Source organism: Macaca thibetana, chromosome 14 (assembly GCF_024542745.1).
Source record: "Macaca thibetana thibetana isolate TM-01 chromosome 14, ASM2454274v1, whole genome shotgun sequence".
Classification (NCBI taxonomy): Eukaryota; Metazoa; Chordata; class Mammalia; order Primates; family Cercopithecidae; genus Macaca; species Macaca thibetana.
Genome location: NC_065591.1, coordinates 15,452,512 through 15,471,015, shown reverse-complemented (window position 1 = coordinate 15,471,015; position 18,504 = coordinate 15,452,512). Strand labels below are relative to the sequence as shown.

The following is an 18,504-nucleotide window of genomic DNA, read 5'->3' as shown; positions in this document are numbered from 1 at the left end:
CTCCACAGCAGAAGATTTAGCACCACTGTCTCCATTCCATCTGGGCTTATATGTACTTTTATTTTTTGGTGGTGAAATTGACTGATGATTTTCCTTTTTCTTCGCTGGACTATTGTGCCAACTGCCAGGCTGCCTCCTGCCCTTATAGCCCTACGTGGCTGCCTTCTTTCCATCAATTCCCAACTTCTTCCGGTGAAGTTTAATTGTCTCAACGCTTCCCCCTCCCCCATTCTCTCCATTTTCTCCCAAGAAGCCTGACTCAGTTATTTGCATATTTTGAGAAACTGCTGCAGATTAGTTCTTTTTGCCAGTTCTCCCTGGAACTCTTGGCCTTTTGTGGAGGGAGGGATGGAGAGAATAGCAATCTTCACTGGAAGCCGTGGGAAGAATTGGAAGTTACATGCTGTATATGCAATGTCCAGCAGTCTGATAAACTGATGATTCTTAATCAAGATTTTTTTCCTGGTGGGGAAGGGACTTTTATTTTCTTTTAGAGAGGGGAAAGTGTGAACTCTTCTCTTATTCCTAATGGCTATTTTTGAAGCAAAGAAGGCCGGCAACATTGGCACATGCCACCTGGCAAAGGACCCTTGAGTAAGTGAAGGTCTCCTAGAACTGGGATTAAGAAACCTTGCTCTCCTCATCTCCAAGGCAGGGACCATCAAGAACCTACAGACTCCATCTCTTCTGCAAGCCTCATGCCAACCCTGGGCTATTGCTGCTGCCCCTTAAACAGAGGCTGTCCTTAACCCACTTCTCCCGCCCTGTGATATGTCTGCTGAGTTGGCCTGGCCATTTCCAAGAGGCTATAGAAAGGGGAGAATGTCAAGGAAGACTTTTGGTTGAGAAGGAGCAGAAAGATGTGTTTTTGGGAAGAAGAAGACCTCTAGGAGGAGCTAGTAGGAATGTACATGAAACGATTAGTCTGAAACTGGCTTCCCCACTCCCCTGTTTCTCCTTTTCCTATCCTTATAGGCCTGTCCCTTGCCTCTGCCCTGGATTGGTTGGCAAACTAAAGGACTTGATGTACATAACTCCTGTCCCTTTTACCCTTACAAGGTGGGGATTGCCCCTGGCTTTGCCTCTTCTTTGTGCCTTTGGCCTGGGGTGCATCTCCTCCCGCCCTTCCATGTGCCTTTCTTTGCCTCTGCAGTCTCATTTCTCATAATTTTGCAAATTATATTTTGTTGCTTTCTTACCTACTATTGGCCCTAAATAGCAGAAAGAAGAGAAGTGACCTAGAGAACCTCAGATTCTTCACTGAGGATTGGTATAGCCATGATTTCAGTCATAGCAAGCTTTTGCTCAACAGCATGTGGGTGGGATTTTGCCAAAATTCTATTCTGATGAATCTCAAAGTAAGGTTGGTAAGGGAGGTGAGTGGTGTGACTCTTACTCCTTAGGTGCCCAGAATTTACCATCATCTCTGAAGGAGTTACAGGGAAGTGGTCTCCCCAATTGTCCCCTCCCTCCAGTATTGCCTCCTCTCACTTTAGCATATATTAATTAGCAGGTTGGGCTAGAGAAATCAGCTGCTATGCGGGTTGATTATTATTATTATTTTTAATCCTTTTCCTTATTTGCCTTCTACTCCCCTTAATCTAATCTAAAAGCTCTGTTCCATGCAACTTTATCCCTCTCTTCCCCTTCCCTTATATATTGAGGCTATGGGGTAGGAGAAAAGTGCACAACCCACCACCCCCTTTACTCGTGCATTAAAATTTCTCATTTACCCTTTCCCCGCTTTCCATTTCTTCCCACTTTCATCTACCTTTTCTGGCAAAAAGGAGCCTTTTGCTCTCTGTGACCCCTAAGAGCATACTGCACAGGGGAAATTGCCCCATCCAGACCTGGCTCCACTCTTGATTTCTTTTGTCCTCTTCTGCTCTTTTCCTGGTGCTCTTTTTTCTCGGTGGGGTGTGGGTAATAGAACAGCCATGGGCTTTTGGGGACCTTTAACTTTTTTTTTCCTCTTTTGTTTATAAAAACACTAAACATTCAATTCCAGAGAACCAAAAATCCCACCTTCCCACCGAACACTACTAAGGGGCCTGTGTTCTGCTCCATACCTTTTCTCTTTTCTTTCTGTCTTGTTAATGCTTTTAAAAACAAATGAGTTTTTTATATAAATAAAGTTTTTAAAGTGTGTATGTGGGGGGTCTGTGTCATTTCTTCACTTCAAGCTGTTATTTCTTCCCTGCTTTTCATCTTTGTTACTTCCTTATGTATCAGTGTCCTTTCCAGAGCAACCAGAAGGAGGTTATACCAGGATTTATTTTGAGCTCAGCCCCAAGTCTTATTAAGCAACATTCTTGTTAACTATATGTGAAACATTTTTTTCTTCTGAAGATTCTTAAAAATTGAATGTGGCTGACGTTGAACATGGGAGCTTATTGCTAACTTAAGAGATAGGAAACTGAAGCATAAAGAATTAATGACTTTAATTACTGGGATTCTTTTGCAACATTTGACAAAACTAACATTGAATAAGGTCCACTGTAATATGTAGCCCTCTTTAAATATAACACTTAGGACTAGAAGATTAGAAACTACCAATCCCAACTACCTAATAGGAAAATGTAGGATCAAAAGGCCCATGTATATAAGTACTGACCACTGGGCCATAATGTTGCTTCTCAGGCTATATGCAGTCCTTTAGTCAGAAGTCAGTAGACAGGCTTATTTATTAATATTTTACAGACCGTATTACCTGGATTACCAGGAACTGTCTTTGCTGCAGAGACCAAGGGTTAAGATCTATGGGAAGAGACTTATTTTTCTGAGGTCGTTATGTCCTGTCATATAATTAAAGACTAAAGAGAATTTATGTGAAATGCTTTCTGTATGCCCAAATCTTTAGATTAAAATTATATAGCTGCTTCTGATGATGGTCCTGTCTTGTTTTATTGAACTAGGACTTGGGTATGAAAACTTTCATGGGCTAGTGAGACCAGGAAATCTACCTTTTAAAGCTTGATTTGTATCTAACAATTGTAGTGTTAGACTAGAGGATGGAAGTACAAAGCCAAAAAGCTGTTTAGAGTTTACTTTCCAAAGAGTTTTGATAGCCCTGCTTGAGGTGATTTTTATCTATGTAGAAAAACCTGGCTACTTGGTCAGCAACACTTTATTTCCCTGTTCTTATTCACTGCATTGAGCTAGATATACAAACCCTACTCATCTCTCTTCCTCCTGGATTGGTCCATTTGTTTTATTTCATTCAATAAATATTTGCCAAGCATCTCCTATATGCTAAGCGTTGTGTCAAGGTTAGGTTTAGAGAGTGAAACAGATGGATCTTTTCTCATAGATTGCAATCCATGAGAATCATGTATAGCTAAGATCTATGATCAGATGAGATTGTGTGCGTTCAGGGTGGTATGGCCGTAGACAAGATCTATGATCTTAAAAACACTTCTCTCTGTGCCGTATCTAAATACAGTGAAATGTTACACAGAACATTGTGTAAAGGCCCTATCTCACAAGTTTCTTGATACTGATGTACTTTGTGACAGAGGTCAAAGCTGGGACTTCACTTGGCCACTTTTTTTTTTTTTTTTTTTTTAAAGACAGAGTCGTGCTCTGTCACCCAGGCTGGAGTGCAGTGGTGCAATCTCGGTTCACTGCAACCTCTGCCTCCTGGGTTCAAGCGATTCTCCTGCCTCAGCCTCCCGAGTAGCTAGGATTACAGGTGCGTACCACCACACCTGGCTAATTTTGTATTTTTAGTAGAGACGGGATTTCACCATGTTGGCCAGGCTGGCCTCCCAAAGTGCCGTCTTGGCCTCCCAAAGTGCTGGCATTACAAGCGTGAGCCACTGCGCATGGCCGGCCACTTGTTTTTCTTGCTGAACTAATATTCTTTGCTACAAACTGGAAACACCTCACCCAGGAAGAACTAAGGACCAGTCTTTTCATATCATTTTTTCTCATTTTGTCTATTTTTATTTCTGAAGCAAAGGTTCTTAATATTTTCATAGATGGAATTGACTAGACCTAGCCCTATAGACCTGAGCAACTTACATAAGAATTCCCTGTATGCTTGTTGAAAATGCAGAGTCCCATGTTCCATTTCCAAAAATTGATTCAGTAGGTGGGATTCAGGAATCTAAACTCATGGTAAGTCATCCAGGTTATCCTCTTTTTTTGGGTTGGGGGGACGGAATTTCGCTCTTGTCACCCAGGCTGGAGTGCAATGGCGCGATCTCAGCTTGGTGCAACCTCTGCCTCCCAGGTTAAAGTAATTCTCCTGCCTTGGCCTCTTGATTAGCTGGGACTACAGGTGCCCACCACCATGCCCAGCTAATATTTGTATTTTTAGTAGAGACGGGGTTTCACCATGTTGGCCAGGCTGGTCTTGAACTCCTGACCTCCGGTGATCCACCCACTTTGGCCTCCCAAAGTGCTGGGATTACAGGCGTGAGCCACCACGCCTGGCCCATCCAGGTTATTCTGATGTGCGTGGTCAGTTAACTGTGACTTAAGGGACTGATCTAGTGACTTGCTTAAGGTTACAGCCTCAAAGTGGAACCCAGGATTACTGTCTTCAACTCCACTGACAGTAATACTAGTATGGTGAATGTAGACAATATGATGTGGTGATCACCATTTTAAGAGAGCATTCATAGAGGAAACTTTATGTCAAAGGAATGCATTACTTTGAATAGAGTTTGAGATAATGGTGATAGGTTGGTGTGTGGTATCTGGGTAGGAGAAGATTCTCATCCTGAAAATCATATGTAGGTAATGCTCAGGTTGCTGAGGCAGGAAGCTAGCCCTTAATACGGGGTCGTCTAGGTCACAGAGAATCCCCTGGAATTGCCGACTTTGACTTAAGTGTTACTTCTAACTACAAAGGGTACCTCAACTGGGGAACAAGTAACCCCGTTGGCTAAAGCCAAGGAGACCACATCTGTAAACTTAAATCACTCTGGTAGCTTCCAGAGAGAGCTACCTCAGGAAAGCTCAAAAAAGAAACAAGATAATTGCTAGGAACAATTTTTTTTTTTCACACAGCTTTAAGACTGTTCTGTTGCCTGTGTCACTTAACGCATTAGTTCAACTGATCCGTCCAGGATTTAGAGACAGACATGGATGAAGAGAAAGTTGGAGGAGGTAAGATAGAATGATTGGTCTAATCATTTTAACCTGACATATTTTTATCCTTTTATGCAGTGTAAAATGACCATGGATAGAGCTAGCTATCCATGAATGGACTGAGAACTTTACACTTGTTATAATTGTAGGAGCTATAAGCATGTGGCAACTAGCTTAAAATTTTTTTTTTTTACCTGAGAAAAAGTGCTATACTTATCTCCATAAACTTCTCTTATCTTTATTGTTGAAAAAGGACAGGTTATTCCATTTTTATTGAGGACGCAAAAGTATTACTACCCTGCTGTCTTTTCCCCTAGTATCTCTAGTGTTAATGGACAGTGCCATAAGACATTTGTGCCTGAGGAAAAAGAAATATGAGATATCCGTGGTGATGTTCCAGTCAGTTACCCACTTTTATCTTCACCTCAATTCTTTTTTTTTTTTTTTGAGGTGAAGTTTCACTCTTGTTGCCCAGGCTGGAGTGCCATGGCGCGATCTCGGCTCACTGCAACCTCCGCCTCCCAGGTTCAAGTGATTCTTTTGCCTTAGCCTCTGGAGTAGCTAGGATTATAGGCATGCACCACCACGCCCGGCTAATTTTGTATTTGTAGTAGAGACGGGGTTTCTCCTTGTTGGTCAGGTTGGTCTCAAACTCCCAATCTCAGGTGGTTTGCTTGCCTCGGCCTCCCAAAGTGCAGTGATACAGGCGTGAGCCACCATGCCCAGCTCACCTCAATTCTTTTTTTCCTTCCATCTTAAAGGCATCTTTGGTCTTAAACAGTTCATGCTGTTGGCAGAATCGGGGCAGGGGGAGTGCGTTGGTGTGCATATTTGGAACTAATTCAGGGCTCTGTTTTTGGCAGTATGCTGGATTAGATATTCTGAAAAGTCCTTTCAGCTGAAGCAACCAAGATACTGGGTAAATATATTTATAAAAAATACTTTTAAACATGTTGCTGAGCAGGCACGAAAGGAAGGAGCCTACAGCTCTTCAAAATGAAGCAAAAGTTGGAATCCTAGGAAGTAACTGCCAAAGCCAGCTTTTCCTCAGAATTTTTGCCAAATTCAGCAGACCATAACCTTCTATTTTAGTGATTACACAAAGTATGGGCAACAGGAAATGAGAAATCTAGTAGGTTCCCTTGTAAAGCTAGACACCCTCAGTGTAAAGGTGAACAAGAAATAAACACTCCATAGAATGGTGCAGCAAGGAACTCATTTGTCTCAACCTTAGTGCCACATGGAAGGTATAGAGTATCTGCCCTGACAATTCATAACCACAAATGGCCTTCTATGGGCTTTCAGTCCAAACTTAGGCTATCTGTGTGGTCCAAAAAGCTTAACTGGGGAATTTAAAGTGATTTATGGAATTTAAAGTTGTTTATGCTTCCAGGTGATTTCCAGAAGCAAATGCAATTCCTCTAAGGCCCCAGAACAATTCCCATAGATATACTTTCAAGGCAAATGAGTGCTCTTGCCCAAAAATTATAAACTGAACAAAGAAGTAAGGCACAATGAGTGAATATGGAGACAGACACAGAAGCTGATCTTTTAAATACTTCAGATGTTGGCATTGTTGCACAGATTGTAATGAAATAATGATTAATGAACTTTTTGAATTAGTGGAAAAAAAGCCTTTTTGAATTAGAAGTGAAAAATACAAATTTGAGGTAATAAGTTAATGGATGGATTAAATAGATTAGACAAATGGAAGGAGGATTTGTGAACTGGAAGATAAGAAATTATACAGAATGCACTGCAGATAAAGACAGAATGGAAAATAGGCAAGAGGTTGAGATGACAATGGAATAAGATCTAACATACATTATTTGGAACATCAGGAGATAATAGGAGGAGGCAATATTCAAAGAGAAATTTTTTAGGGTTTGATGAAAGGCACCAAACCTCAGACTTAGGGAGCCCAGTGAATCTCAAGCAAGATAAACCAACTTATCTAGTACATCAGGGTGAGATGCAGAAAACCTAAGAAAAGATTTTGGGCATCTAGAGAGAAAATACAGACTACCTGTAGAAAACCAGCCAGATGGTGACTTCTGTGTCAACAACGAAAGCCAGGAAACAGTGAAATTTATCTTCATCATGTTAAGAAAAAAAGGAACTTCTTATGGAAGCTTACCCCCAGTGACACTTTTTTTAAAAAGAGCTAATAAAAACATTTTCAGACAAAAGCAGAGTTTCCACTCATAAAAGGATGTCCTTGAGGTGGAAGGAAAATGATCTCAGATGGAGAATCAGAAGCAAGAAGGAACACTGAACAAGATTGCCAAAGCCTTCACTGTAAGAGGAATGTGTAATTTATGGGAGAGAAATACAGACTAGAATTGAAATGCAGGACAATAGCATATAAAGTCGAGGGAGCAATTACAACACTAATTTTCAGGTTCTTCAGGAGGAAAGTAAAGATACTGATAAGACTTGAAAAACTAAATAGATTGGTACAGAAGTAATTGCATTGAAATGGCAAAAACTGCAATGACTTTTGCACCAACCTAATACATATTAGCTGGAATAACCACTAAAGAATGAACACAGGACATATAACCTCCAAACAAATAGAGAAGAAAGCAAAAGGAGTGTGGGCAAGGTTAGTACCGGTGCTGCATCTGATGGAACAAGCTGAGCCTGCAGGGCAGTGGTGGTAGGTGGTGGTGGTGAAGCACCCACCTTCATATCACAGCACTGGGGTATAGCATGTGGCAAGTGAAGTAGATGTGTGCAGCAAAGAGCAGAGTGAAGAACAAGAATAGGGACAAGGGAAATAGCTCCAAGACAATTTCTATAAAAGCAAAGTTAAAAATTGGCTGCTATGTGAGTTGGTCAGCCTGGCTTAAAGACAGAGTCAGTACAAAAGCTTTCATACCTTGCTGATGAAATTGCAAAGTCTTATTTGTCTGAGTAGCCTCCCCATATCCTAAAAGGGTTTGACTCAGAGTAGGGCTAGACTAAAGCTGGAGGCTACCCTTTGACATGAAGATGTATCATTTTTAGGTACCACTGGCTTTAGAGTAGGAGAGGTCATGGGGAAGCATTAGGCTATTCAAGCTCATCTCTGGGTCATCATTTCCTGGGCACTAAGAAGGGCTTACTCAGGGACATTGATTCAATTTTGAATTGGTGGTACATTACAACGTCATACATTTGCAACAGACATTTCTCTGTCCCTTATGGTACACTTAAAGCATGTCTGTACTAGTGATACAAGCTTAGATTATATATGGGATCAAGATGTGCTATCTTCTGTCTTATTCAAAGGCCTTTTGCTTTAATCTTTTTATTTCTTATTATTTTTTTGAGACGGAGTCTCACTCTGTCACCCAGGCTGGAGTGCATTGGTGTGATCTCTGCTCACTGCAACCTCCACCTCCTGGGTTCAAGCGATTCTCCTGCCTCAGCCTCCCAAGTAGCTGGGATTACAGGTGTCCGCCACCACGCCTCACTTATTTTTGTATTCTTTTAGTGGAGATGGGGTTTCACCATATTGGCCAGGCTGGTCTCAAACTCCTGACCTCAGGTGATCTGCTCATCTTGGCCTCCCAAAGTGCTGGAATTACAGGTGTGAGCCACCATGCCTGGCTTTTTATTTCTTTTTACTGAGGTTAGTGATTCTGAAATCTAGCTCAGATTTTTGAGATGATTTAGAATGATCATTTATATTAAACTACTCAGCACAAAATTCAGGCTCTGGAACCAAATTGTTTGAGTTCAAGTCCTTGCTGTGCTACTTAGCTGTGTGACCTTGAGCAGATTTCTAAAGCGTTTGGTACCCTTCATCATGGGAAGAATAATATCTACATATTATGAAGATGTAATGAGATAATGAATGTAATTGGACTTAAAACAGTACCTGGCACATAGTGTATTATTACTATTGTATTTATCACCAGATACTTTTACATATATATGCATATAATTAGTTATGTGATTGCTGAGTTATTATGTCCAACTACTTCAGGGATTCAAGAGGAACTCGAAATAACAAGCAAGTGGTATACATGTCCACACCCTAGATTAGGAAAAGATAGCCTTAGTCTTTCAGTGGGTACTTAGACCTCTTTTGTCCAGGCTCTGTTCTAGGTGCTTAAGTGTTAGGAATGATTCTTGCAAAAGTGAATGTTAAAGGCTTAGAGATTACTATGTGGCATTCCCACGTGGAAGCATCTGTTTATTCTGGTAGTGCTTGTGACAGCACATAGACTTTTCTGAACCAAGATGAGAAAAGACTTCCTCACAAGATATCAAGGTTTTTCTGGGTGTCTGAAACCTCAAGAGATAAAGGAGTATTCTTTGGGCATGAGAACTCATGAGCGACATGAAGGGATTTAATTGAATGAAAGAATGAATAAAAAGCTATATACATTTATTAAGTACTTTGTTGTATACTAGGCCCTATACTGGTGATAGACATGTAGTGAGCACATGTCCTCAAGGAACATTTGGTAAATTACTCCAAGGGCAAAGGATTTTAGGCAGTGAAGTCATTAGATCGCTAGCTATAGAGAAGAGTGTGGAGAGGAAAAGACTGGATGATCAGAGGAAGCTGCAAGATTCTAGGCAAGGGATAATGGTGGCTTAGACTAGGTCACAGTACAGAAAGAAAATAATATTTCCAGTTCAGTAATGTAAATAGCTAATATTTAGTGCTGTGTAAAACTTTCTAAGTACTTTGAATATATTAACATTTAATCACACGAACCCTATACATAGGAGAACGACCTGAATATATATAATAATAGCAAGTATTTTGGGGCTAACCTTTGTGCTCGGCTTCACATGCATTTTTTTCCTTTTTTTTTTTTTTGAGATGGAGTCTTGCTCTGTCACCCAGGCTGGAGTGCAGTGACTGTGATCTTGGCTCACTGCAACCCCCACCTCCCAGATTCAAACAATTCCTGCCTTAGCCTCCCAAGTATCTGGGATTACAGGCGTGTACCACCACATCTGCCTAATTTTTGTATTTTTAGTAGAAATGGGGTTTTAGCATGTTGGCCAGGCTGGTGTCGAACTCCTGACCTCAGGTGATCTGCCCTCCTCAGCCTCCCAAAGTGCTAGGATTACAGGCATGAGCCACCGCGCCCAGCCATATGCATTATTCTTGTTTAATTACTACAACTCTGTGATTATCCCCATTTTACAGCAGTTAAGTAACTTGCCTTAGGCTACACTCAGTGACAAAGGTTAAACATTTTTTTGTTTTTGATCAGATTTGTTTGATTAGAAATGCTGTGGGTTTTTCTTTTTATTTTTTTTCACTACTAACATAGATTGCTTTAGAAGGTAGAATTGGTGGAACATAGGGTGAGGAGAAGAGTTGAGAATGAGTTCCTCCAGCCTGGGAAACATGGTGGAACCCTGTCTCTACTAAAAATACAAAAAATTAGCTGGGTGTGGTGGCACAGGGCTTCTGGTCCCAGTTACTCGGGAGGCTGAGGTGGGAGGATGGCTTAAGCCTGGGAGGCAGAGGTTACAGTGAGCCAAGATCATGCCACTACACTCCAGCCTGGGTGAAAGAGTGAGACCCCATCTAAAAAAAAAAAAAAACATAAAGAATGATTTTCTGATATGTGGGTGATATCAGCGACATATTTCCTGATTGAGACAGGAAACAGTGGCAAGTAGAAGGATATGTTGGAAAAGAAAAGTTTAGTTAGTGCCCGACCACAAAAATTTAATGGAAGTTATGATGTACATATTCTGCAATTTTGTTTTTTTCCCATAAAGCATGTCATGGACATCTTTCTACCATAGTGCATATTAGTCTTCCTTGTTTTCCTCATGATTGCCTAGTTTACCATTGTAAGTCTGTGCCATTTTAGACCTGGTATCTTCCTGCTTCTGGGCCACCTTTTTGTGGCCAACATGGAAGTCTCATAGCCCACCTAGGAGACATTTTTCCCAGTATAGAACCTCAGTCCAGAGCCCATGATCCTATGGTTAGGATTAGCAGACAGTGTGGCCGTTTCGCCCCCTCTCTGGACAATTCAGCTTTATCAACCTCTATCTCACTTTCTCAGAGGATTTGGAAATATGCTTCCTACTGCTTTGTGCCCCTGGGCAGAGATGCTAAGTATCCTGTCCCTGCCTTCCTTCGGAACATAACACAGAGGATTTTTGGCTTTTTAAATCTACGTTTTATCTGAAGATAGGGATTGCTCTGCCTGCCATCCCAAAACCTACAGTCCTGACACTGTGTGAAATGAGTGCAGAGGAAGGCGGTGGAATGCAGTTGGCTTTGAGTCCTAGCCAGCCGTTTGAAGGCTACAGCCTGCTTCTAATTTGTTTCTGATGGAATTCCCAGGAAGGACCCTGGCTCAGCCTGACTCTCATGTCTTCTCTGTAGTTTGGAGAAGTCAGGTCCAAAACTCTCCTTTGTGGGCCTCTCTAATGTCTGACTGTGGACAGTTGGTATCTCAGCTCTGACTTCACCTTTACTTCCTGTAGAGTGTCTTGAATTCTGGTAACTTGTATTCTAGTGATGGTACTTCATTGCCAGTTGCTTTGTAACCTGCATTCCATAGTGTTATTTATACGAAACTGACTTAAAAAGTGAAACTCTGACCCCATCAGTACTGTCACTCATCACTTAATGGCAAGGATATGTTCTAAGAAATGCATTGTTAGGCAATTTCATTGTTGTGGGAACATCATAGAGTATCCTTATGCAAATCTAGATGATACCATTTACTACACTCCTGGGCCATGTGGTATAGCCCGTTACTCCTAGGCTACAAACCTGTACAGCATGTGTGTACCATTATTATAGTAATAATGAATACTGTAGGCAATTGTAATATGGTATTTGCATGTCTAAACATAGATAAGATGCAGTAAAAATATGGTATAAAAGATGAAACAACTGGTATACCTGCATAGAGTACTTACGTGAATGAAGCTTGAGGACTGAAAGTTGCTCTGGGTGAGTCAGTGAGTGAGTGGTGAGTGCATGTGAAGACCTACAACGTTACTGTACGCTTAGGCTACACTAAATTTATAAACTATTTTTCTTCAGTAATAAATTAACCTTAGCTTGCTATAGCTTTTCTTCATAAACTTTAAAAATTAAAAAAAACTTTTGACTTTTTTGTAATAGCAGCCTAAGCAAACACATTGGACAGCTGTACAAAATATTTTCTTTCTCCATATCCTTATTCTATAAGCTATTTTCTATTTAAATTTTGTTCTTTTACTTTAAACATTTTTTCTCGTTGTTGTTAAAAACTAAGACATAATTCCAGCTCTTTGGCAGGATAGCTTGAGACCAGGAGTTCAAGACAAGCTTGGGAAACATAGCAAACCCCGTCTCTACAAAAAACCAAAAAAATTAGCTGGGAGCAATGATGCACTCCTGTAGTCCTAGCTTCTTGGGAGGCTGAGGCAGGAGGATCCCTTGAGTCCAGGAGTTCCAGGTTACAGTGAGCCACTGCACTCCAGCCTGGATGACAGAATAAGACCCTGTCTCTCAAAATGAATCAATCACACACAAAAGCCAAAACTAAGACACAAGCACACAGCACGCGTTAGCTTAGGCTTACGTGGGGTCAGGATCATCACTGTCTTTCACCTCCATATTGTGTCTTATTAGGTCTTCAGGGGCAATAATGTGCACGGAGCTGTCATCTATGGTAATAATGCTTTCTTCTGCTGAAGGACCTGCCTGGGGCTAGTTTACACTTAACCTTTTTAAATTTTTGAGACAGTGTCTTGTTCTCTTGCCTAGGCTGGAGTGCAGTGGCACGATTTTGGCTCACCGCAGCCTTGAACTCCTCAGGCTCAGGTGATCTTCCCATCTCAACCTCCTGAGTAGAGCTGGACTACAGGTGCATGCCACCATGCCCGGCTAAGTTTTGTATCTTTTTTTGTAGAGATGGAGTCTCACCATGTTGCCCAGGCTCAGGCTGGTCTTGAACTCCTGGGCTCAAGCAATCCTCCTGCCTTGGCCTCCCAAAGTGCTGGCATTTCAAGCATGAGCCACCCTGCCTGGCATAGTTAAACTTTTTTTAATAAGTAGGAGGAATATACTCTAAAATAATGATCAAATATAGTAAATACATAAACTAATAATAATTTATTATTATCAAGTGTTATGTATGATACATAATTGTATGTGCAGTAGGTTTGTTTACACCAGTATCACCACAAATACATGAGTAATCCATTGTGTTATGATACTACAACCATTATGATGTTGCTAGCGATGGGAGACTACTTCATATAGATGCTAGGGCCTAAGGCTATTCCTGTCTTTGAGGAGCTCTGATCCCAGGGATGAAGGCAGTAAATTCATTAATGAGGTAAGCATTATTATAATGATTTCTCTTTAACATTTAGAAGAGGGTTGACTTCTGCCAGGAAGGAGGGCAAGGCTTCACTGAGATGACATTTTGGTTGGTTTGAAGGATAATTAAGATTCCAGTGGTGTGAAGTCATTCAACTCAGATAGAATAATGTGCAAGAGTACAGAAATATAAAAAGAATGTGGCTCATTAGGTGTCCACATAGGCAAGGGGAAGTTTCTCTTTATAGAAACATTTCAGCTCATAATTGAAGGTGTGATTGAAACAGAATATTATCTTTTTGCAATCCCTAATAAAGGGATCTTAGGTATTGAGCATCAACAGCTGCTAACATCACAAAAAGAGATCACTATCACCTATGAAGTAGTTTAAAAAAGTATCAAGCCTGAGTCTGATCAAGCCTGAGTCTGATCAAACTTGTAGATCCAAATACTATTTTATAGGAAACACAGAAGATGGGGGCAGTGTTAAACTATACTATGAGGATGTAATTCGCAAAATGGGAGGAATTACAAATGACCCAATGTCTTTAATAAATCAATTGTAAGGAAAAGAAAAAATGGAGACAGACCTATAAATTAAAAGAAAAAATATCCGTCTCAATGCATGGGTCTTATTCGGATCCTAACATAAAGAGGACATTTTATGAGACAATTGGAAATTCGAACACTGGGTATTTGATGTTACTCAGGGATTATTATTTTTAGATGTGACGGTGGTTTCATGGGTTATGATTAATTCATTGTAAATTTGAGCAATGTACTGAAATTTTAATGGACAAAATGTTATGATGAGGAAATTTGCTTCTAAGTATGGGGGAAGAGTAGATGGGGCTACAAGTGACACAATTGGCTATGGGTAATTCAAGCTGAGGTATGGGTACACCAAGGTTCATTCTATTTGATTTTTCTGTATATTATTTAAAATTTAAAATTAGAATTCCCTGTAATAATTTTTTTAAATGGTATATTTGGGATCTATTAGCTCCATGTGGCTGAGTCACAGGTACATACGGGGTAGCGGGATATGGGGTTATGAAGGGAGTGGCAGTGGCAGGGGTGGTTGGGCTATAAAGTTCTTTTCAGGCAGACAAATGAGTTTCACACCATCCTGGAGACCTAGCGTTCTGAGGTGGAGCCTCTGGAACAAGGATAGGGGACAGGAGCTGAACAGAGGGGATAACAGGACATTTTAACAAGAACAGCTTTACTTCTAACTTTTATTAAATCGGGCTTTCAGGTAATATTTTATTTAAAAACGGGATTCTGAGGCTTCAAAAAATTTCTCTATAGCCATTGAGAGAACAGTTGAATATTTTAAAGACCGTCACTTGAGCCATAGCGCAGAAGACTGGAGGCAGGGAAATCAGCTGGGAGGCTATTTTAATATGGCAAATGAATAAAGCCATTTGTTTTGAGAGGAATTTAGCCAATGAAGATTTGGTGCCAAGAGGTAAACCTTTTAAGACATTATTTGTAGTTATCATTTCCCAGGCCATACATCTAGGGAAGACAACGAAGAGGGTTTGGAAATATGCTCACTCCTTGTAAAAACAAAACCTGTCCTTAGTACCTACTGGGGAATAGGCTGGAACCCTGCTCCTTTCTCTTCTATCTGGCTCTTGGCAGAGCACACGGAGAGCTCATGTCTGCCTTACAACTGTCTCAGCATCTTCCTTGATCAGAGTCTCCGGTCTGTCCTCCTGTGCACCATAACTGATAATATGGTGAGGCAGGGAGTAATGCCAGTGGTTTGGGCTCACAGTGACCACTTGTATTGTTGTTGCCCTTGTCTCAACTATAGCTGCTTTCAGTATACACCACCACATCTACTTGACAGTGCTCTACCTTCTTATAGCGGCTTAAACTCCAGTCTGTAAGACCCCAACAGTTAGCCATCTCTTCTTCCCTTTTCTGTGAAATCTTAGAGTCTGTCTGACTAGGCAAATCCACTGACTTTCCCTCCTAGTAGTCTCCCTCAGATGTAATGTCTCACTGAGCCCTGTGCTTTTAAAACACATGGACACATACTCATGCATCAAGCTGCTTACGGTTGATAAAAATGAACTATTAACATTCCAGACTCTGCTAGGTGCAGTGGCTCACACCTGTAATCCTAAAACTTTGGGAAGCTGAGGTGGGAAGCTCCCAGGAGTTTGAGACCACCCTGGGCAACATAGTGAGGCCCCATCTCTACAAGAAACCCAAAAATTAGCTGGGCGTGGGGTTACGTGCCTGTAATCCCAGCTACTCAGGAGGCTGAGGGAGGAGGATCATTTGAACATGGGAGGTTGAGGCTGCAGTGAGCTATGATCATGCCACTGCACTCCAGCCTGGGTGACAAAGTGAGATCTTGTCTAAAAATAAAAATAAGAACATTTAGATCTTGTCTAAAAATTAAAAAAAATTCCAGACTTGGTGAAAATCATTTAGGTACATCTTTATGCATCTCTATCCCTCTGACTTTCACTGTACAATGTCCTAGTGGACGGGATGCATGCTTCTTAACCTTGCCTTTGCCCCTTTGACTTGATGCTTGCGTGAAGCCTCTTTAGTTCTTACTTTTTGTGCTCATTAAGATCTTAGCCTTCTTGAATTATGGAACTCCTTGAGAATCTAATGATTGTTATGGACCTGCTCCAGAAAAATACACACACATAATATTTGCCTACAATTTGAGAGTCTCTAGAATTTTAAAGTTGCTGCAATTTAAATGCATCAGGAAGATTTGACGGCAGAGTTTCTTGATAAAAATACAGGATTCCTTTATTGCTGCTTGTTTGGTTGGTTTTTAAAAAATGCGGTATTTCTTGTCCTACCTTAGAATTTCTGGTGCTAGTATCACCAATTTGAACAATCTCCCTGGTATAATTCTAAAGTTCACTAAGATTTGAGAAGTTCTGCTCTAAAGACTCAGCTTATCTTCACAGTCTATCTCATCTTCCGCTCCCGCCACTTAACTCCTGCTACAGGGGTTCAAACTCTGGAGTCCTGGTCGTTATCTAAAGAGAGCAACTACCTTCCTCTAGGGCTAAAGTGAAGGCCTTTCACGGAGAAGCACTACAGTCTGACAGTGGACCCAGGTCTCCTTCATTTTCAGGTATAGTTCTGAATTCAGAAAGCCAAGTCATGTCCCAGAGAGCCGCACTTCCCTCCTTCTTTCTGTCCGTCTCCTATCAATTATTTCTGTTCTCATCTTCCCCCAATTCAGACTGGAACTTTCCCTCTTCTGGAGGTGTGGCTTTCCACCATGCAAGATGTCTTGTGCTTCTGCATGTTTGCATCCAGGTATATTATTCCTGTGTAGTAGCCAGCGGTCCAGAGTTAGAGTGCCTTGTAAGTGCCTCTAGGTAGGATACAGTAAAAAGGTTTGCAGAGTTAAGCTTACATCCCAGCAGGTCGAGGTACTTCTTTGAGGTACAGAACTGATAACAGGGCTGGGCGCAGTGGCTCACACCTATAATTCCAGCACTTTAGGAGGCCAAGGTGAGCGGATTACTTGAGGGTAGGAGTTTGAGACCAGCCTGGCCAACATGGTGAAACACCATCTCTACTAAAAATACAAAAATTAGCTAGGTGTGGTGGTGCATGTCTGTATTCCCAGCTACTCAGGAGGCTGAGGCAAAAGAATGGCTCAGGAGGCGAAGGCTGCAGTGAGCCAAGATTGCGTCACTGCATTCCAACTTGAGTGACAGAGTGAGTGAGACTCTGTCTCAAAAACAAACAGCAAACTGATGACAGAACAGAGAAGGTCATATTGAGTAACTTTTAATATATTATTTTTACTAGCTGTAAACAATTTTTAAAATGTAATAATTGAAAATAATTTAGAGAGTTCAGAAAGGGCCAGGCACAGTGGCTCATGTCTGTTACCTCAGCACTTTGGGAGGCCAAGGTGGGAGGATTACTTGAGCCTAGGAGTTCAAGACCAGCCTAGGCAACACAGTGAGACCTCTGTCTCTAAAGAAAAATAAATTAGTTGGGTGTGGTCATGTGTACCTGTACTCCCAGATACTTGGCAGAGTGAGGCAGGAGGATCCCTTGAACCCAGGAGGTTGAACCTGCAGTGAACCATGATCACACCACTGCACAGCCAGGGTGACAGAGTGAGACGCCATCTTTAAGTAAATAAATAAGAAAGTACAGCAAGTTTTTTTTTTTTTTTTTTTAAAGTAGAGGCTAAGTCAATTGTAATCCTAGTTCCTGCCATCCAGAGGCAACCATTATTAACATTCTGCTGTCCTTCCATCTAGTGTTTTTCTATTTTTAAAAATAATAATAATAATAGAGATTATACAATATATACAACAGTTACCTGCTTTTCTTTGCCTAACATTGTTTTATAACATTTTCCAATTCTTCAAAGTCATTTTTTTTATGACTTTGATATTTAATTAAATGAATATACCATTATTTAACTTTTGCTCAGTTGTTGGATACTTAAGTGTAATACCTATGTATAGTATTATAAACTTGCTGTAATAAACATCTTTGTACCTAAATCTTTTTCTTCTGGATTTTTTCCTTAGAAGAGGAATTGCTGGGTCAGAAATTATGAACATTTTTAAGACTGTTGATATACAGTACTAAATTATTATTCAGAAAAGTTAGAGTATGTAGCCTTTTCAGATTGGGTTCTTTTACTTAGAAATAGCATTTAAAGCTCTTTCCTGTCATGTTATGGTTTGATAGCTCATTTCTTCTTCTTGCTCAATAATATTCCATTGTGTGGCTGTATCCATTTACCTGGATAAACAAAACCAAAAACATCTTGGGTGCTTCCAAATTTTAGCAATTATGAATAAAACTGCTGTAAACATTCATGTGCAGGTTTTTGTGAGGATATAAGTTTTCAGTTAATTTGAGTAAATACCAAGGAGCATGATATGGTATGGATTTGTGTCCCCACCCAAATCTCATGTCGAATTGTAATCCCCAGTGTTGGAGGAGGGGCTTAGTGGGAGGTGATTGGATCATGGGGTTAGATTTCTCCCTTGCTGTTCTCATGAAAATGAGTGAGTTCTCATGAGATCTGGTTGTTTAAAAGTGTGTAGCACCTCCTCCTTCACTGTGTTTCTTCTGCTCCAGCCATGTAA

General features: G+C 40.8%; 3 protein-coding genes across 12 annotated transcripts in view; 1 reads left to right on the top strand and 2 right to left on the bottom strand.

Moving 5' to 3' along the window:
- CTNND1 (catenin delta 1) overlaps positions 1-2,150 on the top strand; it is a 71,149-nt gene extending 68,999 nt beyond the window's left edge. For 9 of the 10 annotated variants that reach the window (XM_050758501.1, XM_050758498.1, XM_050758497.1 and 6 more), the window contains one exon: positions 9-2,150. In XM_050758501.1, the coding sequence (XP_050614458.1) occupies positions 9-20 (12 nt within the window). In that variant the 3' untranslated portion in view covers positions 21-2,150. The remainder of the gene's footprint in view (positions 1-8) is intronic. The other variant, XM_050758500.1, reaches the window with a different exon arrangement.
- The window catches only part of MED19 (mediator complex subunit 19), a 751,866-nt gene that overhangs the window by 117,202 nt on the left and 616,160 nt on the right, over positions 1-18,504 (bottom strand). The gene's annotated exons all lie outside the window — the stretch shown is intronic.
- The window catches only part of UBE2L6 (ubiquitin conjugating enzyme E2 L6), a 622,645-nt gene that overhangs the window by 280,501 nt on the left and 323,640 nt on the right, over positions 1-18,504 (bottom strand). The window lies entirely within an intron of this gene.